Source organism: Gorilla gorilla, chromosome 12 (genome assembly GCF_029281585.2).
Source record: "Gorilla gorilla gorilla isolate KB3781 chromosome 12, NHGRI_mGorGor1-v2.1_pri, whole genome shotgun sequence".
Taxonomy (NCBI): Eukaryota; Metazoa; Chordata; class Mammalia; order Primates; family Hominidae; genus Gorilla; species Gorilla gorilla.
Genome location: NC_073236.2, coordinates 52,857,462 through 52,885,185, shown reverse-complemented (window position 1 = coordinate 52,885,185; position 27,724 = coordinate 52,857,462). Strand labels below are relative to the sequence as shown.

At 40.4% G+C, this 27,724-nt stretch overlaps 3 protein-coding genes across 3 annotated transcripts in view; 2 read left to right on the top strand and 1 right to left on the bottom strand.

Moving 5' to 3' along the window:
- The window catches only part of LOC109025714 (anaphase-promoting complex subunit 1), a 68,995-nt gene extending 60,551 nt beyond the window's left edge, over window positions 1–8,444 (top strand). The window contains 5 exon segments of the mRNA XM_055378218.2: window positions 1,570–1,804; window positions 4,871–4,962; window positions 6,915–7,049; window positions 7,220–7,302; window positions 8,214–8,444. Of these exon segments, the coding sequence (XP_055234193.2) occupies window positions 1,570–1,804; window positions 4,871–4,962; window positions 6,915–7,049; window positions 7,220–7,302; window positions 8,214–8,223 (555 nt within the window). The 3' untranslated portion in view covers window positions 8,224–8,444.
- Window positions 8,445–17,916: 9,472 nt separating this feature from the next.
- Window positions 17,917–27,526, top strand: PLGLB2 (plasminogen like B2). The gene is made up of 4 exons (XM_031007816.2): window positions 17,917–18,024; window positions 22,084–22,219; window positions 23,369–23,475; window positions 26,710–27,526. The coding sequence occupies exons 1-3, from the start codon at window positions 17,976–17,978 to the stop codon at window positions 23,472–23,474; spliced, it is 291 nt and encodes a 96-aa protein (XP_030863676.1). The 5' UTR covers window positions 17,917–17,975; the 3' UTR covers window position 23,475; window positions 26,710–27,526.
- LOC101131768 (ranBP2-like and GRIP domain-containing protein 4) overlaps window positions 27,173–27,724 on the bottom strand; it is a 75,047-nt gene continuing 74,495 nt past the window's right edge. Inside the window, exon 23 of the mRNA XM_055378219.2 lies at window positions 27,173–27,317. Within this exon, the coding sequence (XP_055234194.2) occupies window positions 27,283–27,317 (35 nt within the window). The 3' untranslated portion in view covers window positions 27,173–27,282. The remainder of the gene's footprint in view (window positions 27,318–27,724) is intronic.

Here is a 27,724-nt window from a genome sequence, read left to right as displayed (position 1 = left end):
GCTGGGATTACAGGTGCGCACTACCACACCTGGGTAATTTTTGTATTTTTGATGGAAACGGGGTTTCACCATGTTGGCCAGGCTGGTCTTGAACTCCTGATCTCAGGTGATCTGCCCGCTTCAGCCTCCCAAAGTGCTGGGATTATAGGCGTGAGCCTCTGCACCCAGCCCCACTCTTCTTGCTCCCCCACACTCTAACCATACAGATTGGCTGTTTTAGCTCCCTGGCAAACTAAACTCTTTCACTTCACAGCGTTATTTTTTTTAAGGAATTTTATAAATATATAAAATTCACATACCATACAATTCACTGTTTAAAGTATGTGGTACAGTGGTTTTTAGTATATTCACAGAGTTGTGCATCCATCACCACTGTTAATTTTAGAACATCTTTTTCACCCCATAAAGGAACCTTGTACCCACTAGTGGTGACTCCCCATTCCTCTACCTCACCCCCCCACCTTCACTTCACTTCCTGCCAACCACTAATCTACTTTCCGTGTCTATGGGTTTGCCTTTTCTGGACCTTTCATATGAATGGAGTCATACAAAATATGGTATTTTAGGATGGGCTTCTTTCACTCAGCCTGATAATTTTAGGGTTCATCCATGTTGTGCCATCTATCAGCAATACATTCCTTTTTATTGTTGAATAAATGTTTTATTTTATGAATGTACATTTTATTCATATATTGATGAATATTTGGGTTATTTGTACTTTTTAGCTATTACGAATAATACTGCTATGAACATTTGTATACATGTTTTTGTGCGGATGTATGTTTTCATTACTCAAGAGTAATGAAGTAATGGTAAGTAGTGGTACATACTTAGGAGTGGAATTGCTGGGTTATATGGTAACTCTGTTTAACTTTTTGAGGAACTGTAAACTGTTTTCCATAATGACTGCACCATTTTACAACCCCATCAGCGGTACATGAGAGTTCCAATCTCTCCATGTTTTTGCCAACACTTGTTATATTGTGGCATTCTTTTGAATGTGTCCTTCCACTTGTCCCAGCACTGTTTTTTGAAGACTACCCTTTACCTATTGAATTGTCTTGGCACCCTTGTGGTCAGTTGATGTTAATGTGAAGGTTTATTTCTGAATCGCCTCAGAGCCATTTATTTACATGCTGTTTTATCACCTGAAACAATCTTCCTCACCTTCTAAACTTGAGTGTCCCCTTTCCTGCCACTGTTCCTGGCTAATTTGTTTTCATCCTTCAGGTCCTAATATAAATTTCTTTGTATAATCTTTAGAGATTTCATCCCTAATAATCCTCTAGTCCCTCCCAATTTAAATTAAGCTATTTTAAAATACTCTTTCATAATACTTTGTACTTTCTTATTGTACTACTTTTTAATAATATGTTTGTTTATGTTTTTTAATTTAACACTTTTTTTTCCTATTAAGACATTAGGTCCATGAGAGCAAGGACCATGTTCGTTTAGTTTACTGCTATATTCTCAGTGCCTCTCACCTTGCCTGTCAGCATAAAAGTACTTCTTGAAAGTGGCAGGCAGTATTTTATTTTAAACTATGTATTTGTTTTGTTTCTATCTTAGGGCCATGAAATGACAAGCACTGGACTGCTACTTGGTGTTTCTGCTGCAAAACTAGGCACCACGGATATGTCTATTACTCGGCTTCTTAGCATTCACATTCCTGCTCTCTTACCCCCAACGTCCACAGAGCTGGATGTTCCTCACAATGTCCAAGTGGCTGCAGTGGTTGGCATTGGCCTTGTATATCAAGGGACAGCTCACAGACATACTGCAGAAGTCCTGTTGGCTGAGATAGGTAAGGGATTAATAGTGCTGAATCTTCATAGGCATGTACTCTCCACTCCACATGAACCCAAGTAAAAATGATAGTAAAATTATAAAAATTAAGGAAAGACAATGGTAGCTTTTGTGAGCAAAGAATGATCTAGTACTAATTAAAAAAAAAAACAACAAAACTCTAAGTAATGTTATCCAAGGCTAATGTAACTGCAGGTTATTAACCTCCATATTTATTTGCTAGCTCATTACTGAATTCCAGTGGTCACATTTAATGAGGTACCTGTGGTTCTAATCACCTATGAGTATGCTGTTTATCCTGCTTTACCAGCAGTGTCTAGCAGTGGCCTGCACTTAAAACTCAGAGTAGATTGTTTTGGTCCCTGAGAGACACTAAACTAAACACATCACAGTGTTTACTGTGTTGGATAACAGCACTTCCAATAGAAGTCAAGTAATGGGCTCCTGCTTTCCTCCTTTACATGCTGGTGGGTATGTTGGTGATGAACCTGGAAATGGTAAGGTCCACACACTCACTTTAGTGAACATTGTCTCTGTTTTTTATTGGGTCCAAACTTTTTGGAAATCTGTATTTATGTGTTGTCATCTTTTTCTGCCAAATGGAAATGCTATTGGCATTATTAATATGCTCAACAATTTATTACATACTTATATGTCCTATTCAAGATCTTTTCTATATGCATTTGTGAATATATTGTTAAAGATGTATTATTCTTTAGTATAATTGTATCAGATAGCTATTGCCACAGTGATGCTACATACATACAGGCATAGCATTGGCCCAGGCAGCTCTGCTTTAGGCTGTAGATGTGTAGCCGGCTGTTCTGCTGCTGTTCTGCCTCACCTGCCTCATTCTGGGACCCAGGCTGGAGGGTGTGTTTCTCGCGTGGTGTTGATAGAAACCTAAGAGAGAACCAGTGAAGATTGGGACCCATAGTTTAGTCTACTATAATGATAAATGAAATTGTTCCCAAAGTTGAAATGTTTTGGCTATCACAATGCATGGTAGCATAAGTCAGAGATCTGAAAAATGCTTATTCTGAAAATATTCAACACTGGTTGTTAAAGCATGTTCATCTGCAAAATATTCTACCCTTCTTTGACTATATCATGATGATGTCTAATGATGTCACTGCACAGTCTCACAGCTGCGGCATACCTCTTTCACACTGTATATAGAAGATTTCATCTTTAATTCATATGTATATGCCTTTTTATATAATTACTGTCAGAATGTACATTAAAAACTTTTTTTTTTTTTTGAGACAGAGTCTCACTCTGTTGCCCAGGCTGGAGTGCAGTGGTGCAATCTTGGCTCACTGCAAGCTCCGCCTCCCAGGTTCACGCCATTCTCCTGCCTCAACCTCCCGAGTAGCTGGAACTACAGGCGCGCGCCACTACGCCTGGCTAATTTTTTTGTATTTTTAGTAGAGACAGGGTTTCATCGTGTTAGCCAGGATGGTCTGGATCTCCTGACCTCGTTATCCGCCTGTCTCAGCCTCCCAAAGTGCTGGGATTACAGGCGTGAGCCACCGTGCCCAGCCTAAAAATTGTTTTTATAGATCATTGTTATAAATGTATTTTAAAACACATTTTGTATAATATTCATTGAGTCGATGGTCTGCAAAATGCCTTTTTTTAACTTTTAGAACTTTTTAGATTGTTTCTAATAATCCTTTGTTGTTATGTATAAACATTACACTGATTACCTTTGTGTGATTTTTTCTTTAATTTTTATTATTTATTTATTTATTTATTTAGAGACAGAGTCTCGCTCTGTCACCCAGGCTGGAGTGGAGTGGCGCGATCTCGGTTCACTGCAGCCTCTGCCTCCCAGGTTCAAGCAATTCTCCTGCCTCAGCCTACCAAGTAGCTGGGATTACAGGTGTCTGTCAGCATGCCTGGCTAATTTTTGTAGTTTTAGTAGAGATGGGATTTCTCCATGTCGGACAGGCTGGTCTCGAACTCGTTGACCTCAAGTGATCCGCCTGCCTTGGCCTCCCAAAGTGCTGGGATTACAGGCAAGGGCCACCACGCCCAGCCTTTTTTCTTTTTTTTTAAATTGCATTTTTTTCCTATAGGGATAAAATTTCAGGAATGTGAACATTTTTTCAGAGGGAAGGGTTTTAATACATAGTACATTTTATCGTTTTCAACAAGGTGGTGTTAGAGTTATAGGATGCTTTTTAAAAGTGTGAATTTTGTATCCAGTCAGACTTCTAGGATCAGTACACAGAAAGTCTACCATAGTAGGGCTCATTATTATATACACTCGAAATAAATGTCTAAACATAATATTTAACAGCTTAACAACATAAGTAAGTGACCTCCTTATTCATTATCATCATTCGAACATGTTTCACCACATGTGATGTGTGGATTTGAAAGTAATGAAAACAAAATGTAAGATATTTTGTTGTTGTTGTTGCTGAGATGGTGTCTCACTCTGTCGCCCAGGCTGGAGTGCAGTGACCTGATTTTGGCTCACTGCAACCTCCGCCTCCCAGGTTCAAGCGATTCTCCTGCCTCAGCCTCCCGAGTAGCTGGGATTACAGGCACCTGCCACCCTGGCTAATTTTTGTATTTTTAGTAGAGACAGGGTTTCACCGTGTTGGCCATCTGGTCTCCAACTCCTGACGTCAAGTGATCCACCTGCCTCAGCCTCCCAAAGTGCTGGGATTACAGGCATGAGCCAGCACACCCGGCCGAGATGTTTTAAAAAAAAAAATAAAACTTTTTTTCGAATACTCTTACCTTTTTTCCTTTAAAATTTTTTTCTACTACTTGGTAATTTTTTTGATAAGACTCAAAGTTTCACAGTATTTGAATATCATTGCTTATAAAGACTTAAATTGGCAATTTAAAAAGAACTATTTTGGGCCCTTTTTTTTTGGTAGGTAAACCTACAGTTGTGGACACCATTTATTATAGTGTCATAACTTTCTGAATGGAGTTATATTCCATTCGTATCTCCAGTGCAACTTGCTAGAAAGTTAACTCTAAGATTTTTATGAGATGAGATTTTGAGAAGCTAGTTAGAACTGTGTTGCTTTTCTTTTTACAGGACGGCCTCCTGGTCCTGAAATGGAATACTGCACTGACAGAAAGTCATACTCCTTAGCTGCTGGCTTGGCCCTGGGCATGGTCTGCTTGGGGGTAAGCATAGCCTATGCCTTCCCATGCTTCAGTTAGGACATCTACATGTTGAGACAAATAACGTTGACACCTAAACCTGAATATTGTCCCTTACTATGACTTAATCTTCTGCCCAGCTCTCTTGTCTTTTTGGATATTTTTCAAGGTACCAGATTTGCAAATTGAGAGAAACTGTGGTCAAGAGTGAGACTTTAAGATTTCTTTTCCTCCAGCTTACAGTGTTCATGAACAAACTAAAGGGAATAAAGTTTTTTTTTTTTTTAAATGTTCAAGACATAGAATGAATAAGTGACAGCCCACTATGACTGAAAACAGAGAATAGTGAAAACGTATATGATCGGGAGCCTTAAGAGTCTATAGTAGCTGCTTGAAACAAACCCTAACCCCCTTTTGCCATAGTGATGTTCACTGTGTATCCCAGAATGTTGTCCCAGTAGCATCTTCCTTGTGACAAAATGCAGTATCAGATTGACCCATCTTTAACTCCATCCAAGAGATGTGTACAGAATTACCAGAAATGTTTCATTAAATGATTGTTTCACTTGAAATGTGGTTCCCCTTGAAAAACCACCAATACATTGTTATGGTCAAACTAAATGATATAAAGAAAGTTATAAGGCCAAGGTGATCGGATCACCTGAGATCAGGAGTTCGAGACCAACCTGACCAACATGGAGAAACCCCATCTCTACTAAAAATACAAAATTAGCCAGGTGTGGTGGCACATGCCTGTAATCCCAGCTACTCGGGAGGCTGAGGCAGGACAATCGCTTGAACCCAGGAGGCGGAGGTTGTGGTGAATCAAGATCACACCATTGCACTCCAGCCTGGGCAACAAGAGTGAGACTCCATCTTAAAAAAAAAAGTTATAGTGGAAGGAATTTTTTCTCATGTGTGTTCTGAAAATCCACCTTGTGGTTGACCATCTGTTAGGGCCTTGAATTCACATTGGCACGTGAGCTAAAGAGGCTGGTGGTATAATGGAAAATAATCAGCTGGGTGTGGTGGCTCATGCCTGTAATCCCAGCACTTTGGGAGGCCGAGATGGGCGGATCACGAGGTCAGGAGATCCAGACCATCCTGGCTAACACAGTGAAACCCCGTCTCTACTAAAAATACAAAAAAATTAGCCGGGCATGGTGGTGGGCGCTTGTAGTTCCAGCTACTCGGGAGGCTGAGGCAGGAGAATGGTGTGAACCCAGGAGGCGGAGCTTGCAGAGAGTCGAGATCGTACCACTGCATTCCAGCCTGGGCAAGAAGGCGAGACTCCGTCTCAAAAAAAAAAAGAAAAGAATCACACAGGGAATTGCATCTTGAATTCTGGTCCTAACTAGTGAGTCAAGTCATTTAACTACATTATTGTCTGTTGCTTAATCAGCTTCATGGGTTGTTGAGCCAGATGGCCGTGTTTTATATATAGCCCTGCAACTTACTATAATAGCTGTATAACCTTGGGCTTAATCCCTCTGTGCCACACTTTCCTTATTTATAAAATAGGGTTTTAATAGTAGCTATTTGATATGGCTGTTCATTCATGTTAAACACACAGAATAGTGCCTGACACAGAGCATGCATTTAATAAATTACTATTATTATCATAGTTATTGTTGGAAAAGTTCTTAAGTACAATAATGACAGTATTCAGGTATTTACAGTTCAGGTTTCAATTATATAACTAATATTTTTCTTTATTGTTAAATGTAACTAACTCTAAAGCTCTTATGTATTTTAAGACAGTACTTAAAGTTGAACATTCATGTATTAAAACTTTTATGAGAATTATTAATATTTATTAACTCATGATTAATGTTTGCTTTAAATTGGAAATAAAAAAAACAAAACCTGAAATAACCTGCTTTAAAGTTAGTTCATTTTTATATTTGTTATGGGTATGTGTTATGGATCTTCCTCCATAAAATTTCTTTTCACTCGTCTGTTATTGTCTTTTCCAGCATGGCAGCAATTTGATAGGTATGTCTGATCTCAATGTGCCTGAGCAGCTCTATCAGTACATGGTTGGAGGACATAGGCGCTTTCAAACAGGAATGCATAGGGAGAAACATAAATCACCAAGTTATCAAATCAAAGTAAGTACACAGCAAAGTAATAGATCAAAAGTCTGGAAGCTGGGAAGTTAATTGGAAAATACTAGTGTTCATCCTGACATTGGTAAATATGTTAATTTTAAGCATAGTTATCAGAGGAATTTTATAATAATTTAGAACTCTTTTACATGCATAAACTCTTCTTTCAATAGGAAGGAGATACCAAAAATGTGGATGTGACTTGTCCAGGTGCTACTCTAGCTTTGGCTATGATCTACTTAAAAACCAATAACAGGTATTTCTACCCACTCACCCTTCCTCCCGCGGTGATAGTATGATATTCTCTCTGACCTTGGTTGTAAAATTCAGTTATCTCATGTGTTTCTTTCCCCTGTGCTGGATTAAGCTGATTTTCGTTCTTTCAAGTACTGTAAGTTTTTGAAAGAAAACTTGCAGTATTTGAAGTTATAAAGATTTTACCTAGAAATAATGTATTTGGCTATTTTAATTGTATTTGACAATATAGTTTTCAATTTCTGTTCATTTCTGTTTTGTAGTTGATGTCAGTAACACCCAAACAATGCCCATGTTTGTTTTCATTAATTTAGCATATTGCTGTGAGGACTGGTTAAGCCAGAAATACTTATCATTAGTGTGATCTTGGCTACCATGTAAAACAATGGTTTTTGCCTACTTCAAGAGCTTTTGTAATGACCAAACCATCTACCTTCCTAACTTGCTATATTAATGCTGATGCTTGAAAGTAAGATCTTTGGCATTTATGCTTACACGTTGCATGAAGAGTAAGTTGAGTACAAGATGTTATGCCATGTATTAAGTCTATTAATTAAAAACAAATTCTAAGATTCAAGGAGCTTTTCAGTGTTCCACATTTCTCCCTTTAGAAAAAGTAAATGTGTGCAGAATTAACAAAGTGTTTAAAAATAGATATTTATTACTTTACTATTTGGATGAATGTGTAGGGCAGTGCTTCCTTGGCACTGGGGATATTTCATTGAGCAAAACTAAAAATATCTTCCCTCATGGAGTTTATGTTATAGTAAGACATACATGTACATCTATAATAACTATTATGTTAGAAGGTGTAAAGTATTGTGAAAAATATATAGAGCAGTAGTGGAGTGGGAAGAAATGTTTTGAAATAGAGCTTGAGATTCTTGATTGTCTTGCCCTCTACTTGAACAGTGTCTTCTAGGAAGCCCAGACACATGGAGAAGTTCTGAGTGTTTTGGCCGATAGTCCCAGATGAGGTTCCAGCAACAGCTGGGGTCACCCATGAGATGTGAGTGAGGAAGGCTTTGAGATGGTTTCAGCCCTAGCCACCACTGACCTCATAAGAGACCACAAGAAAGAGAATCACCTGGCCAAGCCCAGCAGACCTTCAGAATTCAGAAATAAAATAATTCGTCTTATTTTAAGCCACTGTGTTTTGGTTTGATTCATCCCATAGCAAAAGACAACTTCAACAGGCCCTTTCTGAGGCTCTGGAGGGGCCCTGGCAATGTAACCATTTGGTCATTTGCTTTTGACAAAAGCAGACATTTTAGCTGTAATTGGCTAAAATTCTGATCTCTTTCTGCCCTCATGTTGGGTGGTGGTGGAGTGGATGTGGGCATTTTGAGGATCCAGCAAAAGAAGAATTGAGTTGAGTCATTGAGTTTGGATTCCATGGGATTTATTTATGTGGTATGGAGTCATTTCTGTGTATGTTATTGCTAGCTGTCCCTGTGTAAAACAGATTCAGAATAGTCTTCACCTCCCTTGTGCTGACTTACCTGGTGGTGTAATGTAAATATGCAAGACCATAGATTACATCACGATTGTGTCACATGACATGTGCATTTGCAGGAACATGGATGGAGCTGGAGGCCATTATTCTTAGCAAACTAACACAGGAACAGAAAACCAAATATCGCATGTTCTCACTTATAAGTGGGAGCTAAATGATGAGAACACATGGACACATCGAGGGGAACAACACACACTGGGGCCTATCAGAGGTTGGAGGATGGGAAGAGAGACAGCATCAGGAAAAATAACTAATGAGTACTAGGCTTAATACCTGGGTGATGAAATAATCTGCACAACAAACCCCCATGACACATGCTTACTTATGTAACAACCCTGCACTTTCATCCCTGAACTTAAAATAAAAGTTGAATAAGAAAAATAGAAATGTACAAAGCTAGAAAAGAGTGTAGCTCATCCCATCTGGGAATTGTTCCAAATCTTACAGTTCATACATAAAAATAGTTTGATAAAGATTTTCCTAAGTGTGCCAAGAATCCTGAAAACTTATCTTCCATTATCGATCCTGAGCTATGAAGCCAGAAGAAAAATTTAAATCTATCAATAATAAAATACTAGAGCCAAAATAGTTTATTATTCTCTTCTCTCATAGACTATGATATTACAACATTATTGAAGAGGCAATCAAAGAATACGCAGGCAAAAATGTTGGGAAAGGAGTATTACAGAGATAGGTCAGGAATTTAATTAAAATTGCTATTTTACTGAGTTTTACATATGTTTAGTGGTAGCGGTAGCCAGAGTAGACTTTGCTGGAGTCTGGGCCATTGAGATTGGTATTATTAAGGTTATGTTGGCCTCATTTGCTCTTACCTTCTGGCATAAACAGGATACATCTCACTTGATTTCTCACAAGTCTTTGGTACCCATGACCACTCCCACCTTTTTACAGTTTTCACTTTTGCTGGCTTCTCTGGACTCACACTGTCAATTTTCCCCTCTGGCTAACTGTTCTCAGTCATCTCTACAGAATTCTCTTCTTCTGGGTCCTTGTGTTGTTGAGGGCTTTATCCTAGGGCCTCTTTTTCTCTCTCTGAGCAAGCTTGTCCACCCCCATTGCTTCAGTCCCACCTATCTGCTGACAACTGCTGATTCCACATCTCCAGCTCAGACCTCTTTCCTAGGCTCTACACCAGGAATTGGCAAACTTTTTCTGTAAAGCGATGATAACAAATATTTTATCGGCTTGCTGGTCATTGTACTGTCTCTGTCACATCTGCTCAACTCTGCTAAGGTGGTGCAAATATAGCCACAGAAAATAGTAAAAGAATGGGTGTGGCCATGTTCCAATAAAACTTGATTTATAAAAATAAGCCTGCTTCGGCCGGGCGCGGTGGCTCACGCCTGTAATCCCAGCACTTTGGGAGGCCGAGGCGGGCGGATCACGAGGTCAGGAGATCGAGACCATCCTGGCTAACATGGTGAAACCCCGTCTCTACTAAAAATACAAAAAAATTAGCCGGGCGCGGTGGCGGGCGCCTGTAGTCCCAGCTACTCGGGAGGCTGAGGCAGGAGAATGGCGTGAACCCGGGAGGCGGAGCTTGCAGTGAGCGGAGATCGCGCCACTGCACTCCAGGCTGGGTGACAGAGCGAGACTCCGTCTCAAAAAAAAAAAAAATAAAAAAAATAAGCCTGCTTCATGGGCTATAGTTTGCCAACTCCTGTTCTAAACCAGAATATTCAACTCCCTTCTGGAAATTTCCACTTGGGTTTTCTCAAGTTCCTAAACATAACATTGTCCCCAGGCAATTTCATCTTATTCCCTCCTATGCATTCCTTCTTAATGAATGATCCACTGTCCACCAGATGTCCAAGCCAGAAATTCAGGCAGCATACTTGATTTCATTCCCCACATTCAATGAGTCGCAAAATCATGTCAATTCTACTTTCTCAACATCCCCCTAATCCATTCTTTTTTCTCTTTCTCCACTGCCTTCTTTCACCCCCTCTCATCTCTCACCTCCTATGACCTCCTCACTGTGCTGCAATCAGAGGGATCAAGCCACCCTTGGATTTTAAAAGCCTTCAGTAACAGTAGTCCCTGCCTTTCTTTGGCTGAAGTCTAAACTTCTTGAAACAGAGTGAGAAGCCTGCACAATTGGACCATTTCCCCATGTTAGCCAAATTCCTCTCGTCTGTCTGCTCCTCCTGCCTCTGGGACCCTGCACATATATTTCTTCTGCTTAAAGAATGTGTAGCAGGCCGGGCGCGGTGGCTCACGCCTGTAATCCGAGCACTTTGGGAGGCCGAGGCGGGCGGATCACGAGGTCAGGAGATCGAGACCATCCTGGCTAACACGATGAAACCCCGTCTCTACTAAAAATACAAAAAAATTAGCCGGGCGTGGTAGTGGGCGCCTGTAGTCCCAGCTACTCGGGAGGCTGAGGCAGGAGAATGGTGTGAACCCGGGAGGTGGAGCTTGCAGTGAACCGAGATCGCGCCACTGCACTCCAGCCTGGGCGACAAAGCAAGACTCCGTCTCAAAAAAAAAAAAAAAAAAAAAGAATGTGTAGCAGGTGAAGCAACTATCTGAGGCCAGTATACCATGGGCAGTAAGAAGAATTTACCAAGACAGTTGTAGATAAAGGCAGATTTATTGAAGAAAGTATGAAAATATGTTGCAAGGCAGCAACAAGCAGGCCAGCAAGAGAGGAACTGAATGCCAAGAGACAAAGTCTTGCTGGGGGTTTTATAGGATGTTGCTTTTGCTGCGTGCTGAAGAGGGCTTTGTGCAGTACTGATAACACCAAGGTTGCAGTGGGATAACCTGCATTTTTCCATCAGCTGAGGGCCTGGTGATAGCTGGGCACAGGAAGAATGTGAGCTATTTGTGCAGGAGGGCTATGGTCCTGGACCATGAAGAAAGGCAAACTTATAGCTTATCTGCTTTCTCTTTCTTTTTTCCTCAGTGTCACCAGCCTGATTCCTTTTGCCTAATTAGGACTCCACAGAATTATTCTCCTTTCTCATCCTTCCAGCTGTCTTCTAAGTCTCAACTTGGATGTTACTTCCTCTGGGAAATGTCTCCTCACCTCTCAAGACTGTCTCTCTGTGCACCACTACAACAAATGGGACCTGGGCCACTTCACTTTTACAATTCCAGTTTACAGACCTGCATTGCCCCAAACCCATGAGACCAAAAACTCCCTGAGGGCAAAGATGGCCTCTTATTTACTCTTGATTCCCCAGCACCTAGCACAGCACTAAACACTGTACCCACTGAAAGAACATCTGAAGGATGAGAGTTTATAGCAAAAGTGGTTTCCACTGACATTCCCTTCTCTCTTCCCCAACTTTGGATTGAGGAGCCCAGGAGCTGGTCAGGTGGCAAGATAAGATGAGAAAGGAGAAGTCATTATTTGGGGCCTCTGTTCTGCTGGTGTTTTGCTGGTGTGTGGAGATGGTGGGTTTCTCTTGAATACCTGGGAGGCAGGAGCAGGCATGAACTACTCCAGCCTCTGGGTTCTGGACCCACATGGGGGGCTGCTGCTCTCTGGCACCCATCAGTCCTTAACCATCTGGTCTCCAGCCAGGGAAGGAGTGTGGTGGTGGAGAAACCTCTCTGTCCCACCCACTCATCCCAGGAGCTCACAAGAATCAGCCAAAATCTGAGTTCTGCACCCTGAGTTACAAACTCTATAACTTTAGACTTTCCCTGAAATTTGGGAATTCTCTTAACTAGTATGAAAGCAGTTACATCATCCTAGGTCCTCCTAAAATAGACACATGTATCCAAATATAGGCACATGTATTGCAAACATAACATGTATACATATATATAAATATACACATATAATTTTTGTTTTGAAATAAGTATAAACACAGCAAGTTACAAATATAGTACTGAGAGGTCCTTGTGCCTATGGCCCCGCCTCCCTCAGGCAGTATCTTACATAACTATAGTTCATGATTACAACTGGAAAGTTGCCATTGGCACAATATCAGAAACTAGTCTGCAGACCTTGCTCAGATTTCACCAGGTTTTTTGTGCACTCATTTGCTTTCCTGAAAATATTTTAATGTTTTTCTACATGACTTATCTCCCTGACATACTGTGAGATAAGATTTTTTTTTTCTCTGAATGAGCTTAGAGAACAATGAATGTGAGAGATGGGAAGGATGATTTGGTGCATCTCTGTTTTATCCATGGTGAGTCTGGACCTCAGAGCAGAAGGACCCTCGTCTCTCCTCTGGGGAGTCCTGGTGCCACCTCAGTGCAGGCTGCTAAGTTATCCGGGTCTGACTTTCTTCTTCTCTGCTAATATTTGTCTTAAGCATGTAACACAGCCATGCTTATTAATGATGAGGAGACAGCCAATGAAAATTAATTTTTTTCAAAGATGAATAGATATCTGGATTTTTTCAAGCACAACTCAATTAAGAAAATATCACCTCACTGAGCCCCAAATGAGTTAGGTCTCACTGAGAAAGTGTCCCCTAGTGCCAGGCAAAGTGCCTCATATTTGTAATCCCAGCACTTCTGGAGACTGAGATAGGAGGATCTCATGAGCCCAGGAGTTCAAGACCAGCCTGGGTAACATGGCAAAACCCTGTCCCTACAGACAATACAAAAAAAAAAAAAAATTGCTGTGCATGGTGGCATGCACCTGTGGTCCCAGCTACTCTGGAGTCTGAGGTGGGAGAATCGCTTGAATCCAGGAGGTTAAGGCTACAGTGAGCTGTGTTTGTACCACCGCACTCCAGCCTAGTTGACAGAGCCAGCCTTTGTTTCCAAAAAAAAAAAAAGAAAGAAAGAAAGGAAAGGAAAATGCCCCTGAGTGGATTACATTTTAACCACTGTGCTAACTTGAGAGATAGCCTGCTATCTCTTTACGGGACATGAGGGCTGATAAGCACCTCATTGCATGGTCCTGGGGACTGATGAACAAAGGCTAACATGTGGAAAAGAGCAACTAAAGAAAGAAGAGCCACCTCCAGGTTAATTAGTACAAGTCTCCTCGCTGATATGCCCTAATACACTAAAACAGCAGTAAAAACAATCTGCACATTGGCATCGAGGGCACAGATAAACTTGCCGAGGACCCTTACCACTACAGAGGGATGCTTTATATGAATCCTTAGTAGATTAATTAAGTTCTTGCTATTTCCAGTTGGAAATGATACTGTCCTCTTAGGGCTATGCGGAGAAGTTCATCTTGATGAAATGAGCTGTCCTAGAATGGCAGTTCCCGGGCAGCAGAGCCTGGGCTCAAGGAAGGTGGAAAGAGGGGGTGGCGAGGAGCTGCCAGGTGCAAATGTCAGGCCAGCAATGCAGTCCAGCTTGCATGGACGTGCATCACCTAGGAAGCTGTGACTTGGCTGCATTTTCCACTTCAGGTGAGATGGAAGGGTGAACTCTACCTCACCTCCTGGTGAGGTTGATGTTTCCTGGTGTTTATAACTTTCTTTGTAAATACATGCAAGGAATTTACCATTTTAATGCTGGAAGAGATGTCTATTCCTTCATAAGAGGACCTGAGTGGATCTTGATTGCAGGCCTTATGCTGGGCAGAGCTAAGGAAATTCGATTTGTCTCCAATCTTATTTGAATGTTCTTTTTTTTTTTTTTTTTTTTTTTTGAGACAGAGTCTTGCTCTCTCACCCAGGCTGGAGTGCAATGGCACGATCTCGGCTCACTGCAACCTCTGTCTGCTGGGTTCAAGCAATTCTCCTGCCTCAGACTCCCCAGTATCTGGGACTACAGGAGCATGCCACCATGCCCGGCTAATTTTTTGTATTTTTAGTAGAGATGGGGTTTCACCATGCTGGCCAGGCTGGTCTCGAACTCCTGACCTTGTGATCCACCCGACTTGGCCTCCCAAAATGCTGGGATTACGGGCATTAGCCACCGCGCCCGGCCTATTTGAACGTTCTTATGCCTGCTACAAGTGCAGCAGCAGAATCTCCACACATCTTGCGTGCGAAAGTTTCCTGTAGTTCCTTTAGCATGGAGAGGCTGGGGAAGGTTACAGACTGATTTGTACTCTTTAGACATATAGTTGATCACTGAACAACACACGTCTGAACTGTTACACATAGATTTTTTTCAATAAATGTGTTAGAAAATGTTTTGGAGTTTTGCAACAATTTGAAAAAACTCAAAGACAAACCATGCAGCTAGAAATATCAACAAAAATAGAAAAAGTTAAGTATGTCATGAATGCATAAAATGTATGTAGATACCTAGTCTATTTTATTATTTACTACCATAAAATATAACAAAACTATTGCAAAAGTTAAAATTTAGTAAAACTTATGTACACACTCACAGATCGTATATGGTGCTATTCTCAGTTGAGAGAAGTGTATACAAACATCAAGATGCAGTATTAAATTGTAACTGCATAAATTTAACCGTAGTGCATACCACAGTACAGTAATAATTTCATAGCCTCCTCCTGTTGTTGTTGCAATGAGCTCAGGTGTTGCAAGTATCCACTTAAAACGTTCTGTGATACTCAACATTCCATCATGAGCAGTTCATCCCCAGTGAATTGCGCACCACAGTAAAAAGTGCCCTCTCCCTGTTCACATGTATTTTTCGTCCTGTTTCGTGCTGTACTGTAAACCTTGAATAACACCATGGGATCCACATGAAGTGACACTAGTGATGCTGGAAGTGCTCCCAAGAAGCAGAGAAAAGTCATGACATTTGACATTACAAGAAAAACTTGATTTGCTTGATATGTAACAGAGACTGAGGTCTGTAGCTGGGGTTGCTTCCATTTCAGACAGATGATTCATCTTGTAAACAGGCGGTGTAAACTTACTGTATGGATAAATACATAACAGTACCATAGATGTATTTTCTCCTTAGAAACGTTTCCTTTTCTCTAGCTTACTTTATTGTAAGAATACAGTATATAATACATATAACATACAAAAAACATGTTATTAACTGTTGCTGGTCAACAGCAGGCTATCAGTAGTTAAGTTTGGGGGAATCAGAGTTATACCTGGATTTTCTACTGTGTATGGTCAGTGTGCCAAGCCCCCAAGTTGTTCAAGGGTCAACTGTAATCCTAAAAGAATCTAATACAATATTGTACACAGTAAGTGGTCAATAAATAAGGAATTGAACTAAATAAGAATACATAAATCTCAGAATATGTGCAACCTGATCGTAGTACACAGAGATCTCTCTATATATCTCTTTTCTCAGTTCATGCCATTCTTTCAGGTAGAAAGCACCTTATTTTGAATTAGTTTTCTTTAGAGCAAAAATCCGTCTAAGAGTGCAGTGTGGTTTCCTATGCACAATCTGGAATAGTCCATTGCTTCATGCCTACCCTGGACATGAAGGGCCGTGCCACAGCGGAAGTCTCTATGCACCCACCCCCGTCTATACCTGAGCAACTCATTCCTCTTTGCTGCTCTCTTACAGGCTACAGAGTGCGGTGGCGCCAGCACAGAACTCTGCTCAATGTCCCTCTGTGCTTTCACGATGCTGATGGATTATGAAGGTAGGGAAGAATGTACAGCCAGGAGGCCATTAGGAGGGCAACTAATTTATAAAATCACATTTGTAGAATTTAATGCATCCAACAACTACCAGGGGAAAGGTGGGCAAAAGCTATACCAACACCACCCAACTCAAAACCAAAACAACAGGAAAAGAAAACTATGTGGATGTAGAATTTCTGATAACATCATTCCCAAGGTGCCTTATCCAAGAGGAACTGCTACAATAATATTTTAAGTGGAAATAAATACATGCTGGAAGCATTATATATTAGTAGAGTTTGTTTTTTTTTTCCCAAAGTACTTTCTCAAGCACATCAACATAAGCCCCCTAAGAGACATTTCACATTAAAAATAAAACATCTGCCCACTGCTGGTTTCTCAATTTGCCTCCACCTTCTGTCCCCTTTAATGAACTGGGCCACGAGGTGAGTCAGAGAGGATAAAGGGAGTGGTAAGAATTTGAGGAGAGAAGAGAGTGAGGCTAAAATAGGAAATCAGGAAATGCGATTCGGTCCCCCTGTCCCTCACATGGGGCCACCCTCTTGTTGCCCAGTGTGGTTTCTTCTTGAGGGTTCTGCATGTTTCCTCAATCCCAGGGAATTCCACAGGACATTCCACCCAAGACCACTGGGCTCCCACCTCTACTGTTTTGCCAGTTAATGAATAGGCAGGAATTTCACTGCCTGGAAAGAGGAACAATGCTTTCTGGTCCTTATTTCACATCTAAAATAGAGAGATCAATTGATTTATTCCTAAATATCTTTGAACACTAAAATAGAAGTTTTACAGCATATATACTACCTGGTTGCTCTAGACTTAAGCCAGGGAAAAGTACAGATTCAACATTTAAAATTGAGATAGACGCTTTCCACTTAGTGCTACCAGTCTTGCTTTATTTCATGAGAATGAGAATATAATAATATGCCATACGTTCTTTTGGGGGAAAGATTGATGTCTTATAACATAATTTATAATTACAGAAAACATGTGAGTTCACTGGGAATAAAGAAATTTTGAAGATAATAAGATACTTTCACTTATGTCGTAATTTCTATGTCATTTGGTGTAGGATGTGGAGATATTAACATTTACACCTAACTTAAGTTTGTCATCCAAGACCTGAAAGGGTTTTGTCTATCAGCTGCACCCCTGGGTAGCGACACAACCTTGGGGAAGGCCTCAGCCCCATCCCTTGTACAGCAGGAATGAGAACAGCACTGCCTGTTGGGAAGCTTGAGGGAGGCTATGGACGTGCAGCGCTTGGCAGAGGGTCTCGTCATGGAAGGTTCCAGCAAATGTGAGATACTTTTATGATTTCATTTTCTCCAAAAGAAAGGGAATAAAAGAAGAGGGGAGGAAATAAGACTAATTGTGAGAGATAAAGTACAAGGGTGAGGGAAGGAGTAAGGAGACATGAAGGCAGCGTGGAGCAGCTGAGGGGGGAGATTGCTTTCACCACTTCCCGGCATCTATTGCAGATTCCACCCTCAATCATTTTGTAAGGACCCTTTATTCAAGGTAATGTTTGAACCCTGCTGAGCCAGTGGCGTGGGTCTCTGAGAGAATCATTAACTTAATTTGACTATCTGGTTTGTGGATGCGTTTACTCTCATGTAAGTCAACAACATCCTGGGATTGGGACACACTTTCTGGGCACTGCTGGCCAGTCCCAAAATGGAACATAAGGAAGTGGTTCTTCTACTTCTCTTATTTCTGAAATCAGGTAAGACATAGTTTTTTTAAATTATAATAATTATTTTTTCTCCCACAATGCAGTAAAAATACATACGCCATGGCTTTATGTGCAATTCATTTAATTTTTGATTCATGAAACTCCCAGTTGAAAATCTTGTATAAGATTGAGGAATTCTTCAAGAAATAAGTTTAGTTTTCCTGTGAAGATTGTCAGGGTGCTGGAATGAATGTGCAGAGAAAATAATGGGTGATTTTTCAAATCTAAATGAGTGCACCCACATAATGGCCAGTCTAATTGAAAAAGAGCCAATGTAGCTAACTATGCAAAGGACGGCTAAGCTCTTCGCCTGGTTCTCAGTTTGACTATATAATCTCTGTTAACGGTGTCATGCTCCCCTCACTTGCAAGTTAAAACAATGAAATTTCTCTTTGAATATATTCTGTTCTCTCACCAGTTCATTGTGGCGGCAGGGTCAGGGACTCAGCATTTCTCCCTTTGTTATGGCCTGAGGAAGGCTTTCCATCAGTATACGTTTGCCTCTAATCCCCGGAAAAACCACACGCATCCATTTGCCAGATGCTGTGTGCAGATAGTGATTCAACAAATACTCACTTAGTGCTTGGGTTAGGTCACTACAGTTTTACACATACGTACATACCTGTGTGTGAATGTGAGTGTGAGTGTGTGTCCTTTACAAATACTAGCTTATTTAGCTCACGGTATAGGTAGGGTAGCATATTCATCCTCATTTTATAAACAAAGAAATCTAGACTTAGGAAAATCATGTTATTTGCTCAGTGACCAAATTCTCAAATCTGGGAAATAAAGAAAACTGGATTTAAGCCAGGTTTCCCAGAAGGAATCTAGGGCTCTTCTCACTTTTCAGCTTTGTTTGAGCCTTTGAAATAATATTCTAAACATGTCCTAGTAGTTCTTTTTCTTTTTTTAAAAAAAAAAAGCTTTATTGAGATATAATTAATGTATAGAATTCACCCATTTAGGCATACAATCCCATGGATTTCAATATATTGAGAGTTGTGCAGCCACCATCAGAATAAATTTTAAAACTATTCATACCCCCAAAAACGCACTCCACTCTCCTTAGCTGTTACCCCCGATCTGCAGCTTCTGGCAACCACTAATCTACTTTCTGTATTTATATCTTTGCCATTTTGAACATTTCATACAAACGGAATCATACGATTTGCTAGTAGTTCTTCATGTAAATAATGTATACTTGAAATTCAATCTATAAATTACCAGATAAAATTTTACAAGTTGCACTTTAGAGTCAAATACATTTGAATTTAGTGGAAGCCATTCAAGGAGCTATCAAACAAAATACAGAGCAGGAGAAAATTAAAGAAATTTTTGTAAGAAATTGGTGTATGTTGGGGGTATGAATATTATATTTCAATGCATGGAAACTATGACATAGATCACTGTGAACTTATTCAGTGGGCTACACCCAAAGGCTAGAACAAACTTCTCTGCCACAGGATTAACATATGTTTTAACCAACCTGGGGGGAGCATTCTCTCATAAGCTCTTTTGGAAAGCCAGGCTTTCTGTGGATGTATCATCTTTCCAGTGTGCTGCAATGCCCGGGGAGAGGAAAAAGTTTCTTTTACAGCCATGCTTAGTGGGAACTGGAGAAACATCTTCCATTTCACAAATTAAGTCTTTTACACATGCAAATATGGATACACATTCACACACCACAGTGAGGAAAAAATTCTCACACCATTAATAAAATACATTTGCATCAGTAGCAATATACATCTGCATTTTGCCTATAATATAAATGTATTTTTCCACTAAAAGATTTGTTTGATGTTTCCTTGCCAGCAAATAAGCCCTGTCAAATCCTATTGCCATATGAGTCCTAGAGGTGAATAAGAGAAAAAAAAATGGGGGAAAATTATTTCAAATTAAAAAGAAAAATTAAAGTTTGATTCTGTTTTGGGATATTTCCTAGGGACATGAGCTGGGGAGGGGATCTCAGCAGTGATGCGCTATGAAGCATAATAACATGACACAGAGAACTTAATTGAAGGGGGAAATAAATGGAAGTTTTCTTTTTTTGAATATCAGTTGTAGCCTGCTCTGCTATACTTCAAAAAAACTCTTCAGAAAGTTTAACTGAACTCACCGTAGGACACACTTTGTGGATTTATTGTGTGTTTTGAAGTCACACTGTGAGCTATAGAATTAACCAAAACACAACTCTTCTTGGAAATGAGAGTTCAAGTTGGCAGAAAGTGCGGGGTAAAGACATGGATATGGGCCTAAAGCATCTATTTCTTTGTGATCTTTTGATACATCTCTCAAGTGCTTTTTAGTGGATTAGGTTTAGAATGCATCAGCCAACTCCTGCTCAATAATCCATTTTTCCAGCCCGGAATGTCTTAAATTGAGGAAGGACAAAGTCCCAGAGGTGGGGAGCAGGGGGACTTTGGCCAAGGACTTTGCATGAATCGATGAGCATGCATCCTCCTCCCTGTCCTGCCCCTTGTGCTCTGTGTACCCTCAGGAGGTCAGGACGGGCCTTTCTGAGAAGGAGAATCTGTTCATTTGCCTTCCTACTGGATATTTGTCATCAGCATACAAACCAATGCGCTCTGCAGTGTGTCATCTTTCAGAACCTCCCCTGACCGCATGTTCCCTGGAGGGCTCGCTGTCTTCAGAGCCAGGCTTGTCTCCTGCTGCCGCCTCCACTGCTCTCCTAGTCGCTCTATAACCCACTCCCTCTGCCTGCGGCCCCCACCACGCCCCTCAAAGTGGTCAAGGTTGTCCTGTTGTCTAATTCCATGGAGCTTGGCTATCTTCATTTTATTAGCCTCTTTTGGCCTCTTACCCCTGTGAAAATCACTAGCATTCTGTGCGAAGGATGGAGCTGGCATCTCCAGGCTTGGAATAGACCTACCAAAGCTCAGCCAGATGTCCGCAAGAGCCTCAGGACAAGGGAACACCCTGTAGCCTTGTGGTGGGAGCACAGCTGAGGCCCCCTTGGCCACCCTCTGCCACGACCAGGCAGAAAGCAGCTTTCGGACAGATTCGTTGTCTCAGATTTGATCTCAAAGAAAAACCAAGACCAGTATTTGTCCCAGGTTCTGCTTTTTTACAATTTCCTCCAAAATGCAGATACCTGTCAACACCTTGGAAAAACTGATTTCTCCCCAGTTAGTAGTGTTGTGTGACTGTCATCAGCCCAGTACAAAAATGGCCTTCTTTGTTGGGGAGCTTCTTACCCTCCAGTGTTTTGCCCAATTTTTGTCCAAGGTGGCAGCATAATTTAGTTCAGTTCTTGTTTATTTCCACCATCATCTATGCACCAAAATTTATGTGTCTCAAGGAGGGACCATTCAGAGGATGCTTCCCACCAGTTCAAGTGACAGTGTCAGAACCAAAGCGCATATTGTAGGAAATCAAACAATGGCCTCCAAGTTCCATTTCTACCCAAGGATGAACAAATCATCATCAATCTTGGTAACACAACTGCCACTGATGGTGCCTTACTCTTCTCTCATGACATGGCACAATTGATAGCAAACATAAAATTTGTTCTTGTTTAAGGATTTATATCCACTAATATGGTAACATAGTAGTGGTTCCATAGTTCTAACCTGTTTATCAATCCAGCTAATCTTTTACTATCTTGCAATCTGTTAATGAAACTGTTTTTCTTTGTTTTATAATTTCAACTTTTAGAGTCAGGGGTACATGTACAGGTTTGTTACATCACTAAATGGTGTGACACTGAGCTTTGGGGTACAAATGGTTCCCATCACCCAGGTAGTGAGCTAAATACCTACTAAATAGGTGGTTTTTCAGCCCTTGCCTCGCTCCCTCTCTCCCTTCTCTGGTAGTCCCCAGTGTCTTTAGTTGCCATCTTTATTTATGTCCACATGCCCAACTGTGTGTTCTTAACTAAACATTTTGATTCATAGCTACCCATTCTACTTCCAGTAAACAGCAAGTTTTATTTGGTTAATGCAAACCAAATAGATTAAAAGGAAGTCATGACAATTAGACATCGGCATTGATTTACTGACCATTTATTCCACTTGGATCTCCCACCTCTAGGTCAAGGAGAGCCTCTGGATGACTATGTGAATACCCAGGGGTCTTCACTGTTCAGTGTCACTAAGAAGCAGCTGGGGGCAGGAAGCAGAGAAGAATGTGCAGCAAAATGTGAGGAGGACAAAGAATTCACCTGCAGGTATTTTCATCGTCGTTGCACCTACCCAGAAATCTGTAATTCAGATGGCAAGTAATTTACTCACAAATTTATTAACGATTTAAGAGGAAAGAGAAATTTATGGAGCCAGAGTTTGGAACTATATTTGCTCATAGTATGTGAAGCCATACTAACAGCCTCTTGTTAAGGTTTACTGGAGTCTTCGTTAGAAAAATACCCTAAAAGGAAGTTAGTTGTTTTTACACCGGACATAGACATTAGCAGTTATTGTTCTGAGCTCCAGTTTTTAACATCATCATCAGTAAATGTTTGTTGAGGATCATATGAATGAAAGTGTCCTAGATAGATCTGAGCAATGACTTATAGCTACAAGATCCAGTGCCTGCCCTTCAGTATTTAAGGTGACTGGATATAATGCTAAAAAAAAAAAAAAAAAGACAGCCTAAGTGAGGTACAGGCATAATCAATGCATGCTCTACCCAGATCCAGAAGAAAGAACAATGCCTAAGGTTGAGGCAGCTAGAGAAGGCTCAGGGAGGAGGTGGGAACTGAGCTGGGTTTGGAGTTGAGAGAGCTCTTGAAAAGCACCAGGAAGGCAGGGGAAGATGCGGCCCTGCACTTTCTGAGGGGGACCATTAAGAGATCAAGTTGACTAAAGCAGAGACTTTGTGTAGGTGATGAGCCTGGGAAAGTAGCTATGCATGCCAGACTGAGCACCCATAGCAGGACCACGGGATGGAGATGGGAGGGGTCAGGGGCCAGGGCAGGGTGAAATGTGGAGCAGAGGTTCAGGGGAACTGATCAGAGTTGGGAGGTCATGGAGATGGACTATCTTGGGGAATGGGTTCAAAGCAACCAGAGTTGCTTCTTTCTGACCCAAAAACAAAAATTAAGAAGATGAGTGAAGAAGAAGTAAAGCAGTTGAAACAGAAAGAAAGAGAAAATTATGAGGGAGGGAAGGTAAGGGCAGATAAGATTTACTGCCACGTTGGTGTATTTTGTTCAGTACTTCATCAATGCCATGCCCAAATAACTGAAAGAGGCAGCAATTCTGAGCTCTCTGGTCCCCCAAGATATTCAGTGATCTTTAGCATTTCTCACTTATTAATAAACATTTGTTTTCTTTAAATAAAGAAAAATACTTATTGGATTTCCTGCTTCGTTCTGCAGGGCATTCCAATATCACAGTAAAGAGCAACAGTGTGTGATAATGGCTGAAAACAGGAAGTCCTCAATAATCATCAGGATGAGAGATGTAGTTTTATTTGAAAAGTAAAGTGAGTACATTTTCTTCCTCCTCCTCCTACTGTCCTCCCCATCCTCCCACTCTTCCTCTTTCTCTATTCTATCTTTAATTTATGAGACCAGAGGAGGAAGGCGCTATGGTGTTGTAAAATTGAATTCTGAGTTAGGACAGGATTTGATTACTAACTAACCATGTCAGCTTGAGTATATTACTTCACCTCCTAGATTTAATTTTTTTGTTGTTCAAAAAATGAAAGGATTAGATTTACAAAATCACTTCTACCTCTATGACCCTGAAAATAAGATTTTTAAAATATTATTTTATATTTAACAAGGAGATGGGAAGTCTAAGCATTCCTTTTGGTCTTGGCTTCTTATTCTGCAGGGTGACCATGGTCCTTGGGCCCTAATATCTGGATGAAGCCTTGTAAAACAGAAATACTGAGGTGTTTTAATCCTCAGAAACATTTAGATTGGGACACAAATCTTATTTTTTACTTTAAATTTTTCACATTTTGCGGGACATGGTCTGTATTTTTCTCAGATTTCTGAAATGTTGTCTTTTAAAAATGTGTAAAAGTTACAGTTCCTTTTCTATAGTTTATTTTAAAATGTGGGTCAATAGTCCCACTGCTTAGAATAAGAGGCACACAGGATTTCAATAGAAATTGCATGCCTTTTTAGATGTGCAAATGTTTCATTAAGCATATGAATATTTGAAGAGATGTATGACACTTTAAAAACTGTTTCCTCTACTGTGTTGGTGGCCAGGTATTAAGACCATTAATAATAACAATTTAGCTCTCCAAATACTCTGCATAACAGGTGTTAAAGAGGACTGGAAACACCTTAGTTCTTGTATTCTTGAGGATGATTTGCCATATTGTGTCTAGTATCACGGCAAAACTCTAAGTAGCATTTTAAATAGTATTTATTTGGGTTGGAATTATTTCTATGCATTGACTCATCTTCCTGGGTTTCATTAGCTGTACGCATTGTACTTTCTTCCTTACCACTATTTATCTTGAATTCTTGAGATTAAAGTATAGATTAAATCTAAACTTTATCTGGTGAAGTTATTAGTTCTTACAAGTAGCAAGCAAACGGTAAACTAAATAGGATCACCTAATTGTACCAGATTTAAAAAAAAAAACAACAAAAAACCCTGATTCTCCTGATTCTATCTACAAAATGCTAACATTTAAATATGTCATTTGTAAATTGTTAACCAGAAGGAACATGGGAATGACTGTAGGTTGAGTTTGAAGCCTGAAGTTTGAAGGCTTAGTTTGCTTGTTTTCAAAGTGACAGAAGGGAGCGAAAGGTTATATAAACTCTGGTGGGTACATACAAACAAAAAAGAAGTGAAAAGTCAAAAGTCAGTCATTTTTTGGTCCTTGTTTCTTTGCTGTGGGATACTGACCTGCTGCTAACTTACCTGCCAGGGTTTTGCCAGGAACAGTCAGTGTTAGATCACATTTACTTCTGCCACTTGCCACCAGCCACACTGCCTTCACCGAGTCCAAGACCCTATCACCACTGGTTGGGGCTACTTGTAGCTGTACACCTGATCTCGAAGAAATGTAACTTCCCTGTTTAAAGCCCTTCCTAGTGCCCTTAAAATAAGACCCAAAGACTTCCCAAATATGCCAGGGCCCGGCATTATTTACGTAACCCCCGGCTGCTGTTTGCTTGGCTTGCTAAACTTTTCTACAAAGTTTCTGGCCTTACTTCTGTTCCTTCACCACCCCAAGCACATGCCCTCCTGCCTGGGACCCTCTTCGCCTTTGTCCTGCTGTGCCAGCTCCTTCTTATCGCCTAGGTGTCAGCTCAATCATCACCTCCTTTGCAAATCTTCCTTGACCCCTAGACCTCCCTTTCACAAAGTACCTTGAGTTTACACTTTGATGAGTGTCTTATGTCTACTGTAATACTATGTCCCAATGAAGATGTACTGGCAATCATAATACGTAGTATTGGGTTAAAAGCATTAGTTTGCTGTAGGTATGTTAGGAATACGTTCCCCATGTGATTGATCAGTGAATTTAAAAATGGCTAAAGTGGGTAACCTTAAATGATGGTGCCAATATACCTTAAACATTTTATATTTTCATTGAAAACACAAGTGTACTTGACACCTTTTGATGTAGAGCAGAGGCTTTTTGTCTTCGAGTATGGGGTCACCAGTAGAAGGTCTCTGGTGCATTTCCTGCATAAACTATGCTCTAGTGCAACATCTACAATAATTACTTTCCTTATTTTTGAAGTGGACCATATCTCGACATTTATTAATCAATCCGCATGTGTAAAACCTTTAGATTTTTATGAATTCCTCCTCAAGCTTTACAGTCAACTATATGAGTGGATTGCCCTCTGTGGATCTGATAGCAATTTTTTAAATGATTCACATTTCAACTTGTTAAAAACATTTAATTTACTTAAAAACCAAACAAAAAAGAGCTTTGTTTCTTTTCACATTCATTTCTCAGTTTAGATCATCTTTAATTAAATATAAATGTAAGAAAGTTGGAAAATGCAAAGAAATGACTCGTTGTAAGCACATAACTCACCTGGGGGGAACAGACATGGGTGGGCACACTAGCAAACACCTGCCAGCTGCATGTGGACCCAGGTGGGCACCGGACTGTTTTAAACACAGGAGAGGGCCCATTGTCTAACTGGTGAGTTGGTTGAGTGGAAGCTGGTTGAGAACTTTTACTGCAAACCATTTACAGTAGACCACAATTCTATAGCCCTGTTTGGCACTTTTTCATATCACTGGGAGCCTGAAGAAATAGAAGTGGGTTGGACCTCTTTCAGTCTCAGAAAAGCCTGCCATTCCCCCATCTAAAAACCCTTTCCCCATTCTCTTACTCTGTCTCATCATGTATGTAACATGTATCATCATTAAGTGATCTCATTTTATATTGTTTCCTTGAATATTTACTGTAACCCCCCTGCCTGTTTCCACTAGAATGTGAGCTCTATGATGGCCAAGCCTCTGGCTGCACTGTGCCCCGTGTGTCCCCAGCATCCTGGTGGGGCTTGATACACAGAGAGCTCATAAGTAGCATTTGAATACATGAATCAAAGTATGGAATGGCCCAGTTTACTGCAGCCTTTTTGCAGATGCAAAAGATGATCTTTTGGAAAGCTGAAACAGGGGGTCTGGTGCATGAGATCTTTTTCTCAATGTGACTATTCTGTGCAGACCTTCACGTGGTGTCTTGTGAAAGACTTTGACCACTGTGTGGACTTTCCTTCAGTGTATCTTTCAGAGTGCAAGACTGGGAATGGAAAGAACTACAGAGGGACGATGTCCAAAACAAAAAATGGCATCACCTGTCAAAAATGGAGTTCCACTTCTCCCCGCAGACCTAGGTAAGACTTTCCCTTTCATCTTTGTGTTCATCTACTGTAAAGTTGTCCCTCTGTGTCTGTGAGGGATTGGTTCCAGGACCCCTGTGGCTACCAAAATCCATGCTTCTCAAGTCCCTTATGTAAAATGGTGCAGTATTTGCATATAACCTACATACCTTCTCTTGTGCAATCCCTAATATAATGTAAATGCTATGTAATCATTGTTATGCTGTATTGTTTTTATTTGTATTATGTTTTATTGTCATATTTTTATTTTCTCTCATCTTTTTCAAGTCTTTTCCATCCACAGTTGGTTGAATTTGTGGATGTGGAACCCATGGATACAGAGGGCCAACTGTATTTAGGATAATTTCATCACTTTTAATTCAAACCAGAATATGTGAATAAGCAGACAGAAAGAATCTTTTTGATGTCGATGTTCAACTATTTTTGGCACCATAGTAGAACATGGTTGCTTTCTATTTTTTCTTGCGTATGGAGGTTTCTTGAAGACCTAGAACATAGAAGAATGCCTAGTTAAAAAAAAAAAAATCAATGAAACTACGAGTTTTAGGCCAAATCTGAGAAAAGACCACAGATGACTATGTTTGGGACTGAAGTAAACATATCAAGTTAGAACTCTCATCACATGTTTGACTCAAATTGTGGAGCAAAATAGTAAATAAAATATAAAAATGAAAATGAAGATACGTGAAATTCAAATGTCGCAACTTGCCTGTTATTTATTTTAGTGCATTTTTTTGTGCTTTTCCAAGTTTGGTGTTAGGTGGCATTAAGTTCTCAGTAACGACACTTATCAAATAGGAACTTAGTGCCTGTTACTCAACTTTATCCATTCCCCCAACACTCAACAAATTGCCTTTGCTATATCCCTATGAGATGAGCAGATCAAATATTCCC

Coding starts and splice junctions, on each gene's coding strand:
- PLGLB2 (XM_031007816.2), top strand. CDS start 17,976: ATGGAACATAAGGAAGTGGTTCTTCTACTTCTCTTATTTCTGAAATCA. Junction 18,025..22,083: donor TCTCTTATTTCTGAAATCAG/GTAAGACATAGT, acceptor TCCCACCTCTAG/GTCAAGGAGAGCCTCTGGAT. Junction 22,220..23,368: donor GACAAAGAATTCACCTGCAG/GTATTTTCATCG, acceptor TTCGTTCTGCAG/GGCATTCCAATATCACAGTA.